The sequence below is a fragment of the Dasypus novemcinctus genome, chromosome 12, assembly GCF_030445035.2.
Source record: "Dasypus novemcinctus isolate mDasNov1 chromosome 12, mDasNov1.1.hap2, whole genome shotgun sequence".
Taxonomy (NCBI): domain Eukaryota; kingdom Metazoa; phylum Chordata; class Mammalia; order Cingulata; family Dasypodidae; genus Dasypus; species Dasypus novemcinctus.
The window spans coordinates 52,535,122-52,552,068 of record NC_080684.1 but is presented as its reverse complement, the minus strand read 5'-3'; the positions used below and the strand labels follow the sequence as shown (position 1 = coordinate 52,552,068).

At 37.5% G+C, this 16,947-nt stretch overlaps 1 protein-coding gene across 3 annotated transcripts in view; it reads left to right on the top strand.

Moving 5' to 3' along the window:
* Positions 1–16,947, top strand: part of PTPRB (protein tyrosine phosphatase receptor type B) — a 122,070-nt gene that overhangs the window by 48,606 nt on the left and 56,517 nt on the right. For all 3 annotated transcript variants that reach the window (XM_058308423.1, XM_058308421.2, XM_058308426.2), the window contains 4 exons: positions 983–1,252; positions 2,892–3,152; positions 7,588–7,854; positions 13,124–13,384. In XM_058308423.1, coding sequence (XP_058164406.1) covers positions 983–1,252; positions 2,892–3,152; positions 7,588–7,854; positions 13,124–13,384 — 1,059 coding nt within the window. The remainder of the gene's footprint in view (positions 1–982; positions 1,253–2,891; positions 3,153–7,587; positions 7,855–13,123; positions 13,385–16,947) is intronic.

Here is a 16,947-nt window from a genome sequence, read left to right as displayed (position 1 = left end):
GGACTAAACACTTTATACCAATTATTTCATTTAATTCTCACAGCAAAGTCATGAGAGAGGTCCTATTGTTTTCGCCATTTTGCAGCTATTAGAAAAGTCAACTAACTTGTGCTCAGTCTTGCAAGTGGTGGCGCTAGAACTTAAACCCCAGCTGCATGATGCCACAGGCCATTCACTGTGCTATTAGAGATTCCAAGAAAGAACTGTATGGTCGGAGAGACTTCTTGGATGACATGGCCTTACTTGGGACCTAAAGAATGTCTAGTTCCTTTGCAGGTAAAAGGAAGAAGAAGGAAGGGCATTTGAGCAGGGAATAATATGAGCAAAGGTACAGAGGCAGAAGCACCCAAGGGATTCTCAGGTCTATAGAATATGTGACTGGAACCCAGCGTTCGAGGATGGGTGGGTGGGGAAACAGAACTAAGACTGGAAGGAAATGGGGTCTGATTTTGTAGAATTACCAAAGCCAAGCCAAGGACTTAACATTTTATTCTGTAGTTAAAAAGTGAGTGTTTTTTAGCCAAAGAAAAATAAGATGGATCAGAGCCATACTGAGAGAAAATTAATCTTTTCATTGGGAAAAAAGAGAGGAATGTTTCATGACAACAACTTCTAATATTTCTTCCATAAAAGATGCCACATCCATTAATGTTATCATCATTAGAAGCAACATCAGTATTGTCTTGAGGTTTGGTATACAATCAATGAAAACAGCATTCTAACACTAAATTAATAATACTGTTACAGAAGACCACATCACTGCAATATATTACTAAAACTATTTTAGTATACATTTCTTGAGTGTTAAATGTCTCCAAAATGAGGAAGAATACTTATTTGCAACTCACAGATATTAGGTGGGGGTTAAAATGTTCGAATTACAGGTATTGGATCTCTTACCTATTCTTACCTATGAGAAGGAAATGAGTATCTTTACTTTGGGTTTTTGGTATCTCCTCTTTGACATCATTCCACCATACAGTTCCAGAGAAAGTTGGAAACCTGGAGGCAAACAGCAATGGTTGGACCAAGTCCCTTGCGGTGACCTGGTCGCCCCCCGCAGGAGACTGGGAGCAGTATCGTATTGTGCTCTTCAATGATTCTTTGGTACTGCTCAACATCACCGTGGGGAAGGAGGAAACACACTATGTCATAAATGACATAGGGCTCGTACCAGGAAGACAGTATGAGGTAGAGGTCTCTGTTGAGAGTGGAAACCTGAAGAATTCTGAGCATTGCCAAGGGAGGACAGGTAAGCACATACCAAGGACTGATAAGTCCTTAATTGGCTCCCACTCCCAAGTAAACTAGGTAATATCAATGCCATACCCCTGTGTTCCCTGAATTTGAGATATTAGAGACAAGTAGAATTTTCTCCAAAAATTTCAGGCTGACATAAAGTTGCTAGGATTTACTTTTGTCAAGAAACACCATATAAAAGAAAGTTTAAAAACCAAAGGAGGAGGAAGGATATAATTTGAAAGTAAAAGCCAATATTTCCCCCCCAAAGAAATATAATTGCAGCTGGTTGTCATTTTTGGGTAACCACTGCCTTTGTTTAATATTGGCTAATATGGGAATTTCAGTACCAAGGAAGTGAAAAGGAATGCCTTTGGATTACAAGGCAGAGGCAAATGAGGATAGTAACACACAGGTCTTGGTATTCTTGTTGTCTGTCACTACTATACTGTAAACCTGTGGGCAAGTCACAACCTCTTAGAGCTTGTTTTCCTCAACTTTCAAATAAGAAAGTTGCCCTTGAAGTTCAAAAATTCTATGAAAATTCCCGTGACATTGGAGTGACGTTCAAATACCTTCTTGCCTGAACATAAAGACATAACTACATTGATAATAATATCAGAGAAAATGATCAAGACGCCTCCCTAAACTTGCCAACTGTGTCTTCCAGTAATCTCTTCATTTTCCAAATATTAATATCACTCAGTGATGATCAAAGACTTTTATAAACGTAAACAAAGCAGTTTTAATATTTCACAGAAGCATCTACATCTTCTCTAATAGTTTATCACTTATCTCTATTACTAGAAAATGTGAGGTGAAAAACATTAGGGATCTTCAGCATGTTGGCATAATTCTCAAGATAACTTTTCTTAAACTGCACCTCTAGGTGAATAAGGTAACTTGAAATAGACCTTAGTGTAAACAATCCAATTCATTTTTCTATCCTAAAGAAGATAGATATAGATTTAGAGACTCAATTAGAAAGGAATTATAGAAAAAAATTTTGATACAAAATTACAATGAAATTTTACATGTTGATTCTTCCATCATTTGGTTTCCCGGTTGTTATGTAGAACCACCACTTTGCTCTTAACAATTTCTCCTAGACTAGAAATTGTAATGATAAAACCTTTAAAAGAAATGGAAGCAACTTTGGCTTTGGATATAGGATTCCTTAACCAGATACTATTATTACTTGCCAACCATCCCTCCCTTTCATGGACCCATCAGGGTCCCTGCCTCAGAAATGGACAGGTGATAGCACTTGTTTTTTCCAAGCTATGGGGATAACAAATACTCCCAACTCCTCCTAAATACTCAAATACAGACTTTTCTCTGTGGTTGTTTAGATAAAACTGGATTAAATATTTTTGTATTATAAAATTCATATGAAGAGATAAACATTAATAAACCAATATGTGGTAAATGGTAAGTGTCCTTCCTACAAAGTTTTTTCCAATAGTATTCTTTAAAATCCTTATTTCTGGTTATTTTACACAAACAAGACTTTTAGTGATTAGTTTTTTTTTTCAATGCTCATAAGCATTCCAAAAAGAAACATTGAGTTAGAGCACTCCTATAGATGGAACAGAACAGTTCACTAAAGTACACCCCATCAATGATTGAAGGCGTCATTGCTTTTTCCTCAGTCCCCCTGGCTGTCCTCCAGCTTCGTGTCAAACATGCCAATGAAACCTCACTGGGCATCATGTGGCAGTCCCCCATAGGAGAATGGGAAAAATACATCATTTCACTAGCTGACAGAGACCTCTTACTCATCCATAAGTCGCTCTCCAGAGATGCCAAAGAATTCACTTTTACCGACCTGGTGCCTGGACGAAAATATATGGCCACTGTCACCAGTATTAGTGGAGACCTAAAAAATTCATCTTCAGTAAAAGGAAGAACAGGTAATATTCTTTATAAATTTTAGATTAAACATATTCTGTTTGCTGAATTGTTTAACATCCAACCAATTTACAAATGCTCATTGTCTATTATGCGCTGGTGTTTGTGTAGTGTTTTGTTTTCTATTTCACTAATTTCAACTACCTTTATTAGTTCCTTCTTTTTGTTTTTCTAAGTATGTCTTTATAGAGCACTCAGTCTTGAAGGATATTTTTCATGGATTACAATTCTATGTTTGAAGTTATTATTTTCTCTCAGCCCATAGAGGATATTATTTTAGTCTTTCTAGCAATTATTTTTACTCCTGGAAAGTTATCTGACAGCCTAATTTTTATTTCTCTGTGGATAATTTGTCAGTTTATCATGGCTACTTTTAAGACCTACCCCTTTCCTTTGGTGTTCTGTTGTTTCACAATAACAATCTAGGTATGGACTTCTTTTTTACTATCCTGATTGAGCCTCATTGGGATTTTGGTACTTGTGGACTAGTATCGTTCATTGATCCTGGAAATTCTCAGCCATTAACTCTCCAGTATTGTCTCTTCTCCATTCCCTTTCTTCTCTCCTTTTCTGTGTCTTTTACTCTCTTTTTCATGTTTTCTATGTATTTGTTCTCTTGGTTATAGTCTGGATAAAACCCTTGGCTCTTTGTTTCAATTCATTAATTCTCTCTTCAGCTTTCTCTAATCTATTGTTAAATCCATCAATTTAGTTTTACATTTTAATTTTTACTTCTCTGCTTTTAAATTTTCTCTTTGTTTTTTTTTTCCCCGAATCTATTTTATACTCTCTTGCTCTCTAGTCATGTTTTCAGTCTACTCCTCTATTGCTATAAATATATTTAAATACTTATTTCACAGTCTATGTTTGATCATTATAATATCTGAAATCTTCAGGAGTCCAATCTTGTTGCCCACTGATTTTGCTGCATTTTGCTCATGTGCCTTATTTCCTTTAAATGTTTGTAAATTTTACTTTAAGTTCACTTTCCTTGGAATTTTACTCTGTGAGAATTCTTTAAGGCTTTGTCTGAAGGTAGGTTCCAGAAAAGATTTCCTTCTCATTTGGTTCTGTAAAGTGCACAGGACTACTCTCAACCAGATTACTCAAATCTAAAATTTCAGTGTGAGGAGTTTTTGATCACCCAAGTTTTATGAATTTAGACCCCAAACTCACTAAAGCTATCTTGAGGCCATGAATTCTCAGAGGAAATTTTTTTTCTCCTGTCAGTGCAAAGAAGAGTGGGCCGGGGTGGAGAAAGAAGGGGAAATTTTATTTCACTTATACTTAGGAAGTAGCTTTTCAGGATCCAGTGTAATGTAAGGTCATCTATGAGATTTTTCAGTTTGGGAAAGTCTACATCTTGCCTTCTATCTGCTACATCCTTCAAAGCTGTACTATTAAATCTTAAATTTATGTTAGAAAGATACCCATAAGATGAAAATTAACTTCAGTGATCCATTGACCTCTCTATCACTTACATTTGGCCTCTGAGAATTCCTAACATTCTTGGCAATTTATTGATATATTTACATTTATATATTTTGTCCAACATGGTTTGTTGTGTTTATTAGGAGGATTTTCATGGTATTCAGCCTATCATAATGCCAGAAATGAAAATCCAAGGTATTGTTGTATACTTAAAGATTTTTCCATCATCACCATCTGTTTTGTTCAGTTGTATATAAGCATACATTTAACTTTGTAAGAAACTGCCAAACTTTTCCAAAGAGGTTGTTTAATTTTACATTCCCACCAAAGATGATGAGATTTCTTGTTCTTCCACATATTTGGCAGCACTTGGGATTGTCAGGTTTTTATTGCTTTCTTAAAACTTTTAACCATTCTATTAGGTGTGGAGTAATATCTCATTGTAATTTTATTTTGCCTCTCTCTAATGACTAATGATATTGAACATCTTTTTCATGTGCTTATTTACTATCCATACATCTTCTTTGGTGAAGTTTCTCTCTGTTTTAGTTTCCTAGACTTCTTAAGTAAATAACATGAATTGGGTTGGGTTAAAAAAAATGGGAATTTTTGAGCCTAAAAGACAGTTCAAATCATGGCATCATCAAAGCAGTGCTTTCTTCCTGAAGCCAGTGGCATTCTGGGGCTGACTGCTGGTGATTCTTGATCGTTAGTCACATGGCAAGGCACAGGTCTCTCTCTTTTCTTCTGGGTTTCATTGATTTCCACTTCTGGCTGCTTCCTCTGTGGTTTTTTTTTTTTTTTTTTTTTTTTTCATTTTTTTTTTTTTATTGACTTTGTAATAATATTACATTAAAAATATATATGTGAGGTCCCATTCAACCCCACCCCCCCACCCCACCTCTCCCCCCCCCCCCCCCCAGCAACACTCGTTCCCATCATCATGACACATCCATTGGATTTGGTAAGTACATCTTTGGGCACCTCTGCACCTCATAGACAATGGTCCACATCATGGCCCATACTCTCCTCCATTCCATCCAGTGGGCCCTGTGAGGATTTACAATGTCCGGTGATTGCCTCTGAAGCACCATCCAGGGCAGCTCCATGTCCCAAAGACTCCTCCACCTCTCATCTCTTCCTGCCTTTCCCCATACCCATCGTCCACCATGTCCACTTTTCCCAATCCAATGCCACCTCTTCTATGTGGACATTGGATTGGTTGTGTCCATTGCACCTCTATGTCAAGAGGAGGCTCAGATTCCACATGGATGCTGGATGCAATCCTCCCACTTTCAGTTGTAATCACTCTAGGCTCCATGGTGTGGTGGTTGTCCTTCTTCACCTCCATCTTAGCTGAGTGTGGTAAGTCCAATAAATCAGATTGTAGGTGCTGGAGTCTGTTGAGGCTCAGGACCTGGCTATCACATTGTCAGTCCAGAGACTCAAATCCCCTAAATATATCTTAAACCCCAACGTTAACTGCCCCTCTGTGGTTTTCTCACTCTCTGTCTGGATTTCATTTTACTCTTAAAAGACTCCAGAAATAGGGGTAAGACATCCTTATTGAGGTGTGTCGCACCCTAACTGAAGTAACCACATAAAAAGGTCTTACTCACAATGGGTTCACATCTACAGGAATGGATTAAATTTAAGAACACGTTTTTTGGGGGTACATATAGCTTCAAACCATCACATCACGAATCTTTTGCCCATTTTTTCCCAGTGCATTTTTGCTTTCTTATTGAATTTTGAGAGTTCTTTATTCTAGATACAAATTCTTTATCAGAAATGTGTTTAAAGTATTTTCTCCTATTCTGTGACTTACCTTTTCATTCTTTTATTAATGTATTTTTCAGAACAGAAATTTTAATTTTGATGTCCAATCTATAAATTTTTAAAAACTAGACTATGCTTTTGATGTCATAAATAAGAAATCTTTGCTGAATGCAAGGCCACGAAGATTTTTTCCCTACTGTTTTATAGTTTTGGGTTTTATTTTAGGTCTATGATCCATTGAGTTAATTTTTATATGTAGTGTAAGATTGTTTTGTTTTGCTTTGCTTTGATTTGATTTGCATATAGACAACCAATAAATCTAGCCCCAGTTGTTGAAAAGACAATTCTTTCTCCATTAAATTATCTTTTTACCTCTCTAAAAAAATCAATTGACCATATGTATATTAGTCTATTTCTGGACACTCAATTTTGTTCTATTGACCTATATGTCTATCCTTTTGCCCATATCAAAGTGTATTGTAGCATTGTAATAAGTCTAAAAATCAGGTGGTATATGAAAAAGAACTTTGTTCTTTTTCAAATTGTTTTGGTCATTTTAGTTCCTTTGTTTTCCATTGAATTTTAGAATATGTTTATCTATTTCCAGAAAAAAAATCCCCTGGAATTTTGATTGGAAATCCATTGACTCTATAAACTAGGGTGACCTGACAGAGTATTCCAGTCTAAATATATAATATTTTTTAAAGACTATATTTGTATCTTAATCCAAACATTAATGAACTTTGAGAAGGGGCATGCCAAGGTTCCAATATCTAGCAATGTGATATAAGCTAAGTTACTTACATTTTGTAATCTTCAGTTTCCTTGTCAATGAAAAGGGAAGGAAAAATTAACTTCATTGAATTTTGAATGTATATCAATTGATATAACATCTATAAAGCATAGAACCCATAAATGGCACATAGTAGGCACTCAGTAGTGTTGAAATTACCACCCTTTCATTATTTAATATTTTAAATCAAAACCATTTAACAGACACGCATCTTCTCCTTCTTGGATCTTAGGTAATATAAGCAGTTTTTCAGAGTGAAAGAGTCTCCATAGGAGCTGCAGTTCTCCATGTGCCTCAGGGAATAGAACTTAGAGTCTGTAGATATATATATATCATTTTCAAACCTGTCGCCATTTTTTACTCACTTTTGTTATACTTCCTTTGCATAACTAAGTGTCGTTTGTTTTGCCTTCTCTCTGTCTGCTGTGTTTTAGTGCCTGCCCAAGTGACTGGTTTGCATGTGGCCAATCAAGGGACAACCAGCAGTCTGTTTACTAACTGGACCCCGGCTCTGGGAGATGCAGAGTTCTACCAAGTTTTACTGATCCATGAAAATGTGGTCATCAAAAATGAAAGTGTCTCCAATGAGATCAGCAGATACAGCTTCTACTCCCTCAAATCAGGCAGCCTCTACTCTGTGGTGGTAACAACAGTGAGTGGAGGGATGTCTTCCCGACAAGTGGTGGCAGAGGGAAGGACAGGTAAGAAGAAGAGACAGGTGTTTCCATAGCCTATGGAGATCCAAGTACAGGAAACTCTAAAACAGAGTAGATTCTAGAAATTTTAAAGCATCTCAAAATTAGACCCCAATCCGATCTTCCTAAAAACCAAGTTTCAGTACCATACAGATGGCACTTGTAGCTCTCCCAGGAAAGGTAGTTGGGGAGGGAAATGCGTTCTAAGTTTTCAAAAATCCTCAGAAAAGTATCAGAACTTGTGAAAACATTTGTGATAGCGTGATAGTCATTTGATGCCTAAGCTTATCCCCTCATTCAGTGGATTTCCTTTGAATTGTGTCTATCCCAGTTAAGGTAAATGTAATCAGTTTTAAAGAACTTTCAAAGAAAGCTTCATCTCTTATATTCTTAATTTCAAAACATAGGAAGGAAATTACCCCCAGTTTATACAGTCAAAATTCCCAAATTAGGGAAACGGACTTTGGCCCAGTGGTTAGGGCGTCCGTCTACCATATGGGAGGTCCGCGGTTCAAACCCCGGGCCTCCTTGACCCGTGTGGAGCTGGCCATGCGCAGTGCTGATGCGCGCAAGGAGTGCTGTGCCACTCAAGGGTGTCCCCCGCGTGGGGGAGCCCCACGCGCAAGGAGTGCGCCCGTGAGGAGAGCCACCCAGCGTGAAAAGAAAGAGCAGCCTGGCCAGGAATGGCGCCGCCCACACTTCCCGTGCTGCTGACGACAACAGAAGCGGACAAAGAAACAAGACGCAGCAAATAGACACCAAGAACAGACAACCAGGGGAGGGGGGGGAATTAAATAAATAAATAAATCTTTAAAAAAAAAAAAAATTCCCAAATTACATATACTTTCATAAGCAGCATTAAAGTGGTTAACACTTCATACCACCTAAATAAGTTTTTTTGACCTTAAAGCTCACAGTCAAGTAGGGCAGAAAACCAGTAAGTGTCATTATGGTTTTGTTTGTTAGGCAAAGAAGTGGAACTAAAAATACATATATAATTTTCTAAACAACACCAAGAAAAGAAGCAATATAAACAAATAATATGAAATTTATGTTCTAGTTTCCTAGAGAGGAAATATTAATAGAAGCTTTGATAATTATTAGTGAACTCAGAATCATGTCAATGACCTCACCTGCTTATTTTATTTCATGAGTTGGATTCCAGGCTCTTCTGCATATCCAACACTCATAGTCTGAGTATCGGTGCTACAGGTATCATAGATATTTTCCTCTTCTAAAATCATGAATCTCACCTACTTAATGAATCAAAAATCGTTAATTTTATTAACTCCAGTAGAAGAGCTACTAAGGGCATTGAAAAGATGTTTCATAGTCTTGAATGAAATTATATGCTCATTGCCCTCATTCTAAGTTTCCTTTGTATTGCAGCTGACACTGTCTCCTGCATCTTTCTCCCTAATACCTTCACTTTTCTTATCAATAGCTTTTGACACCATCTATAGGTGTAGATTAGCAGAAGGTGGGAACAATGAAAAACTTAGTTTAGGAATCTGGAGGCCTAGATTTTGGTCCTGGAGCTGCCATTAATTTATTTCTCTAAGCCTCTGTTTTATAATTAATCCATAGTAATTCACCACCCCACCCCAGGTATCAAAGTGGGGAAGGAGAAATAACAGGAAGGAAGTTGAGGAAAGGAGTTAAGACAAAACTTGCATCCATTTCCCATTGAGTTTTATTTGTATTAGTCAGGTTAGAATTAGACTGCTGACTTATTTCCTGCATAGACAACTGTACAATGTGGGTGTACCTGATTAGAAGACTCTATTGGTTGGTAATTCTCCCAGCTGCAATTCAGGGACCCAACCTCCTACCATCTGTGGCTCTTCCTTCCTCTAAGTCTTCAGAGCTCTCTCAATTCTTCCAGAGAATAGATGGAGGTGGGGGAGATAGATTACCAGACCTGGAAGTAGACACATACCTTCCACTCATGTTCCATTGACCGGAACTCAGTTACATGACTACACCAAAGTGCTGGGGAAGCTGGGAAAAGTAGTCCAGCCATATGTCCAAGAGGAAAGGGAACTGGTTTGGGGAACTAGTCAGACTGTGCCCCACAGGTTTGTGCAACTTGTTGTGATACAGTAAAATAGATTAATCTCTGATATCACTTGGAATAAGTAGGCAGTTGATGAGATAGAAATTGCAATTTTTGTACCTATATTTTAATTGTAACAGAAGTAGCAGTATTTGACCTATATTATGTGATAGACGCATACAAAAAAAAGGACAAGAAATTCTCTGAAGAATGATCAGAAAATTTGTGGGAGAAGGAAAAATATGAATAAATGTAATTATGAGTTACTTTATTTGAATACATTAAACATGAACACACACAAAAAAAGGGTTCACTACTATTAGAAGCACAATAGCTGCAGATTTTAAAGGTAGATAGATTAGTAAATTTTTAATACAGTAGACCATGACAAAATCATTGGCCAAGGCCTTAATAATCATTTCCATCCACTCAAGTTGCTGAAATATTGGTTAATGCTGAAATAATTTTTGAAAAGTTTTCTCATTTATTTATATTTCTATAGAGTTGAAATATATGAATAAACTCTCCTGGCCTAGATAAAATGGCAGAATATTTAAAAGTAAAGGTATTAAATATAATTATCTAATCTAATTGCTAATTCTAAAGGAAAAACAAATTTTATGTCTACTCTTTATTAAACATGTGAATCATACTTTTCGCAAAACATTTGATAACTGTATGTCTTTTAATATAATGTTAGTAGTTGCAAATATTCCTAGCAGTTTTGAAAACAAGCATTATCTTTTTGAGAAGAAACAAGGGACAGATGGAAGTTTGGATAGATGCAATGAAGGAAGGATGTAAAATACCAATACATAAATATTATGGCTAAAAATTCACCTCTATGTAGGTAACATCCATGTATGTGGAAAAGCATTTGCAGAGTTGTTCTATAAGATGCTGTTTAATTTTTGGTGATAGATACATGCTTGTAAGTTTAAAGAAGACTTTGTGGCTTAAATCACACTGCAAGAATATGTTTGATTAGAAGGGTTCTCAGAGGTTATCCAGTTAAATGCCTTCCATTATATGTGCTATACTGATATTAGCAATTATATGAAAATATTTAACTCAAGATAATCAACTAAGGATGAAAACAGTAGTGCAGTTCTTCTATACCTTAGGATTTTATTTTGATATTCACTAATAACAACACTACTTACTGCGTACTTATCTCTGATATATAGTACAATTGTTACTCAATTTGCAGGCTAGATGTCTAGCCAGGAACTCCATGAAGGCATCCATGTCCTATTCACTTTTGTAACCCTGGCAAATAATAGGTTTTCAGTAAATGTTTGTGGCACTGAACACCAACTGAAATAAGCAAATGGTTATAGTTGACATCAGAAAGGCTATTATCGCCACAGTAGCTGACTTTGCTCACAGTTGGTCCAAGTTCCAAGACTTCTTGCTTCCAGCATACGTTTTTAGGCTTATTTCTTGCCACTAGAGGGCAGGAAATGCTTTGCAAAGGGAAAACAAATCTTACAGTATGTTTGTTATTATATTAGATGCCCGAGATTTAAAAAAAAAAAAAAAAAAGTAATAACATGAACAGCAAAGTTTTCTCAAAGTTTAATGTTTTTAGGAATGCTATTATATTATTCACCTCTTCCTTCAAACAACTTTGCTTGATAAACTTGATTCGAGTTGATTCGATTGTTGTGATGTTGGTTGATTCCCTTTCCAACAGAGAACTTCCTGACACATTTATATAAAAATGCCTCCAATTAAAATACTTTATAAACGGCAACCCCATAAAAATGCAGTAGGTCCCAGGGATGAGCCTCCCTGGCATCAAGGAATTACTACGAAGCGCCAGCTGGTGATGCAACTAGAAAAAGACCTTGAATAAAAGGGGAAAATGGTAAAGACAGATGAATTTAAATGGCTAAGAGACTTCCAAATGAGTCAGGAGATGATCAGAGAGTTCGTACTTATGCACGCCTCAGCAGGATCTCAGAGACAGCCAAAGGAAATACAACCCAGAGGGTGGTCATCCCCAGGGCTTCAGAGACTCCGAGCTCCTATGGTCATGGCAGATGACTCCAGAGTTTGGTGCTTTGCCAGTGGGCCCTCCTTTGGAATTTGTGCTCCTGAGTGTGATGGAGATGGACTCAGATATGACTTCTCTACACATGCCTCCTCTGTCCCTTTTATTGAACCTGTGATTGGCTCTGGGTTTGGGGTATACCCAGGAGACTTGAATCTCTGGACTGTCCATATGCCAGCAGGGCCTGAGCTTCAGCAGTGTTGCAGCACCTACTCTTCAGTTTGTTGGACTTACCCAGGCCAGCTAACAGGGAGGCGAGGATGGACACCACCACACTGAGGAACTGAGAGAGTCTATAGCTGTGGGCACGAGAGTTCCATCCACCAGCCATGTGGGATCAAAGCCTCCTCTCAGTTGAGAGGTGGCGTGGGCATCACCACCCCAGGGTCCTCAGGATGGAGGAATAAAATATGGATTAGAGTGCACTTACTGGTATTCTACTATAGAATTATTGTGACTCTAGCAATGGAAGAAATTATATCATTGATATGGAAACAATGGCCACAGGAGTTGTTGAAGGCAGAGAGAGGGAACAGGAGTGATATGGGGGCATTTTCGGGACTTGGAGTTGTCCTGAATGTTGTTGCAGGGACAGATGCAGGACATTATATATCCTGCCATAACCCACTGAATGGACTGGGAGAGAATGTAAACTGCAATGTAAACTATAATCCATGCTGTGTAGCAGTGCTCCAAAATGTATTCATCAATTACAATGAATGTACCACACTAATGAAGTTGTTGATGGATAAAGTGGGGGGTGGGGAGTGGGGCATAAGGGAAACTGTATTTTTTAATGTAACATTTTGTGTGATCTATGTATCTTTTAAAAATAAATAAAATATATATATATATATATATATATATATTTTTTTTTTTAAAGATTTAAACTCCAGGAGAAAAAAGTACAGTAGAGGCATCATTGCATTGAGGCAATGTAATGACTATCCAAAAGGCCTTCTTGCATTTTCATTTTGGTTAGCCTTTCATGTAAGAACGCTCAGTTTCCAGAAGCTAATGTGAAGTTCTAACCTTCCTTGACCTCTTATATAATCAGGTTAGATCTCCTGAGTCCACACCGGTTTTGCTGACCAGACAGATGGCTCCAACTTTTGATTGTGCTTTTCTTTTTTTCATTTATTTTTCTCTCTTTCGAATCCCAGTCCCTTCCAGCGTGAGTGGAGTAACAGTGAACAATTCCGGCCGCAATGACTACCTCAGCATTTCCTGGCTGCCAGCGCCTGGAGATGTGGATAACTACGTGGTGACTCTCTCTCATGACCAGGCGGTTCAGTCCCTCGTTATTGCAAAGGCAGTTAGTGAATGCTCCTTCAGCTCCCTCACTCCTGGCCGCCTCTACAATGTGACCATCACTACAAAGAGTGGCAAATACGAAAATCATTCCTTCAGCCAGGAGCGGACAGGTAAGGATGAATAGGGGTACGGGGATCCTAGGAATCCAGCTAGCCATGCGGCTCTGGCCATCAGAGATCCGTAGAAACCCTATGATGATAGAACTAATGGCCACTGAGATCACAGAATCATTGTGCAGTCTTCACACTTTACAAGAAATCTGATAAAAAGTAAAAAGCCATGGACCCTCTCTGAAGAGATATGCACATACCCTCCCTACTCCCAGCAGCTGTACAAACAATTTCAAGGGTTACTACATTCCTAAAGCTAATCCGTGAACCAGGTAAAAAACCCTGATCTCAGTGATTTCTGATGATTCATTCAATCAACATTTATTGAGTGACTACTAGACTCTAGAAATCTAGCCTTCATAATATATTCAAACATAGTAGCAAGTATTTCTATTTAGGGAGATCTTTTTGGTTGCCAGACCCTGGCTTTATATATGTTAATTAACTTAATCCTTATAAACTCCTTATCAAGGTGGTTGTTATTATTCCCGTTTTACAAATCAGAAAACCAAGGATCATGAAGGTTACATAACTTGTTCAACTTGTTTAATGTGCTAAGAAACCAGTAAGTTTCAGATTCTGGATTTAAACCCATTTCTGAATGACTGCAGAACTTACAAAATTCTCTGTTCTGAAATCCTTCCTGAAATGTCTATCAGTCAAGACTGCTATTCATCCCTTTCCACACACTGTGAAAATATGAACCCTTATAATTCTGGGACTAGAGAGCAAAATCTTAGCAAAGGCAATTAACACAGGTCTTCCATGTGCTAGAGAGAACTAAATATAGACAACAACCACTTTCCTGTTATAATTATGCCTTCTAAGGTTCACATCTGAGATTTCTGCTTAAGGTTAACATCAATATTTTATCAAATCTATCCTCCTCAGCTATGGGTTAGTTTTTTCATTTTAAAATGTTTGTTTCTCTGTTACAGGGTTCTTAATCAGGGGTCCATGGAAAGATTTCAGGGGGTCTGTGAGCTTGAATTGAAAAAAATCAACTTATTATCTTTATTTTCCCTGACCTCTAACTGAAATCTAGCATTTTCTTCACTTATGAATGTACGCAATAAATTAAAGTAGTATTCATTTCATATCACATTACAGTTGTTGCATATTTCAAAAAATCTCTTACTCTCATCCATACTTCAAAATTACAGTAGTTGTTAGACCTGCTGCTAGTTGAGTGTCATAAAACTATCTGCTGTTACATTCTGAGAAGGGGTCTGTGGTTTTCGCCTGACTGATGAAAGAGGTCCATGAAACAAAAAAGGTTAAGAACCCCTGCTCCGTGAGGATCCAAGATAATTGACATCATCCTATCACCTAGCACAGTGAATGGAGCCTAGTAACAAAAAATGTTTGTTGACTGGATAATCAAAAATCACTAGGATTAGAGAAGTTTTACCTAGTGGTTCATGTGTTGGCTTCAGGAATGTAGTTAGTCCTGAATTATCCATATAGCAGTTGGGGGGTAGAGAAGTTAAGTGCATTTCTCTGGGGAGAGGGCTTATAGCTTTCATCAGATTCTCATAGGTTCTGTGAACCCCAAAACGTTTAGAAACACCCATTTACATTGTTATAGCATGCTAGCATTGAAAGGGACCTTAGAACGATTTAATTCCATCTCCTCCTTTGGAGATAAAGTTCCAGAGGGAAAGTGTGGCTACTCCAAAGACACACGGCTAGCTCATTGCAGAGCCTGGTCCAGGTGCTATTTCCATTATATCATGCTATCCCTGATGGCGTTTGTTGGAGATGTAAAGTCAAGTCCCTATCTCCAAATAATTTAAAGTCTATATTGATAATCACAATAATGACTTGGGTCTGCATAGGAGATTCCCACTGCAAAAGTAGCCTCATGTCTGTGTCTCATGATGATTAATTTGAAGCTTAAAATCACCAGAAATTAAAGAATATGTCATTCCAGCTACTAGCTCCTTTTCTTCCCCTTAGTGTCTATTCATGAATGTTTCCTTTCCAGTGTGGTCTTCATATCACAGGACTTTTTGCTGAGATTGTTTTTAAAAGCAAGAAAAATGATCCTTTATTCAAAGCATCTTCTCAAATCTTTTGCCAGAATGAACTTGGATTTGGCTCATGACTAATGATGGCAAACCACTGCCCCCAACAAATCCATTTAACTGGAGAGTCGTGTCTATATTATTGTCTTGTTAATTTGGGCTGATTATCGTAATGTTCTCTTCCTTTTCTAATGCTAGTATTTCTAGCATTTCTAATTCTGTTTCATATCATCTAGCTGTTTTTTGTTTTGGTTTGGCTTGTGGGTTTTATTTATTTTTTGTGTTGTGTCATCTAACTGTGTAGCAAGGCAGGTCTCACAAATTACCTCTGCCACCTGGGAGTCCCTCATTGTGTTAGCATGGCATTCAGCATGGTTTTTCTTCCTGAAACTGTTGTTTTGTCCTCAATAAATTGCCTGGCTTATTGGCCTTTCTTAGCCCATGTATACAAGATCGCATCAGAGTTTCTTCTCCTTAACTCTGTGGTGTCTAAATTCTAGCAACACCCATAATTGGTTTCAGGTAAATATCTTGAAGGAAGTACACCCTTCCTTGCCTCATATCTGCTGTGAGATTATTCCAGTACAAAACTAGTCAGTATTGTATTCCAATGCAAAACCATGACCCAACAAAGGATATCTGTGCAAATTGTAGATATGAGAAGCATCATGAAAAATGTAGTTTAGATGCCAAAATGTTGATTTGGGGGAAAGTGGAAGAGAATACTTGGACACAGGCCTGGCATGTGATCAGAACGGAAATTCCTTAGCTTACAGCAAACACAGGTGGAAGCTATGTAGACCTAGAGCAGGGGTTCTTAACCTTTTTTGTTTCACGGACCTCCTTGCCAGTCAGGAAAAAACCAAGGATCCCTCACTAAGTCCACACTGTATTGTGTATTATTTAATAAATAAATCAGACCCGCACCAACACATCCCCACAGGAATAATGTTTTTTTGAATTTCACTTCAAGCTCAGGGACCCCTTGTTAAGAACCCCTGGCCTAGAGGGCAGGCTAGTGTTGGGATCACAGTTTAGTGCCTTGTATCTGAGTTCACACCTCTTTTCAGTGCTGCTTTCCTTAATATTTATAATATCCAGTTATAGCCAAATAGCAATGTACTCATGGCCTACTGTTGAATTATAATACATACCCAAATGAAAAAAAAGAATATCCATATCAAACTTTAAGTACAGAACCACCTTTTTTCACAATATTCCTTGTAACTTCTATTTACTTATTTATTAATTGGTTGGTTGGTTGATTGAGGAGAAGTTGGTAGGTACCCAGTATTTGTTTGTTTGTTTGTTTGTTTATTGGAAGGAAACTTCAGGTGCACACTATTGGATTAATCATATATCTTGATTCAGGAAATGTGCATTAATTGCAACTTTATTTACTTATGCATTTAATTAGTAATTTCAATAATTTAATACATACATAAGAAACCACTACCCAAATGAATGTGAGGACCTTGACAGTAATCTACACTAAACCCTATGGTTCCCATATCACAAATTCATCTCATAGTTCAT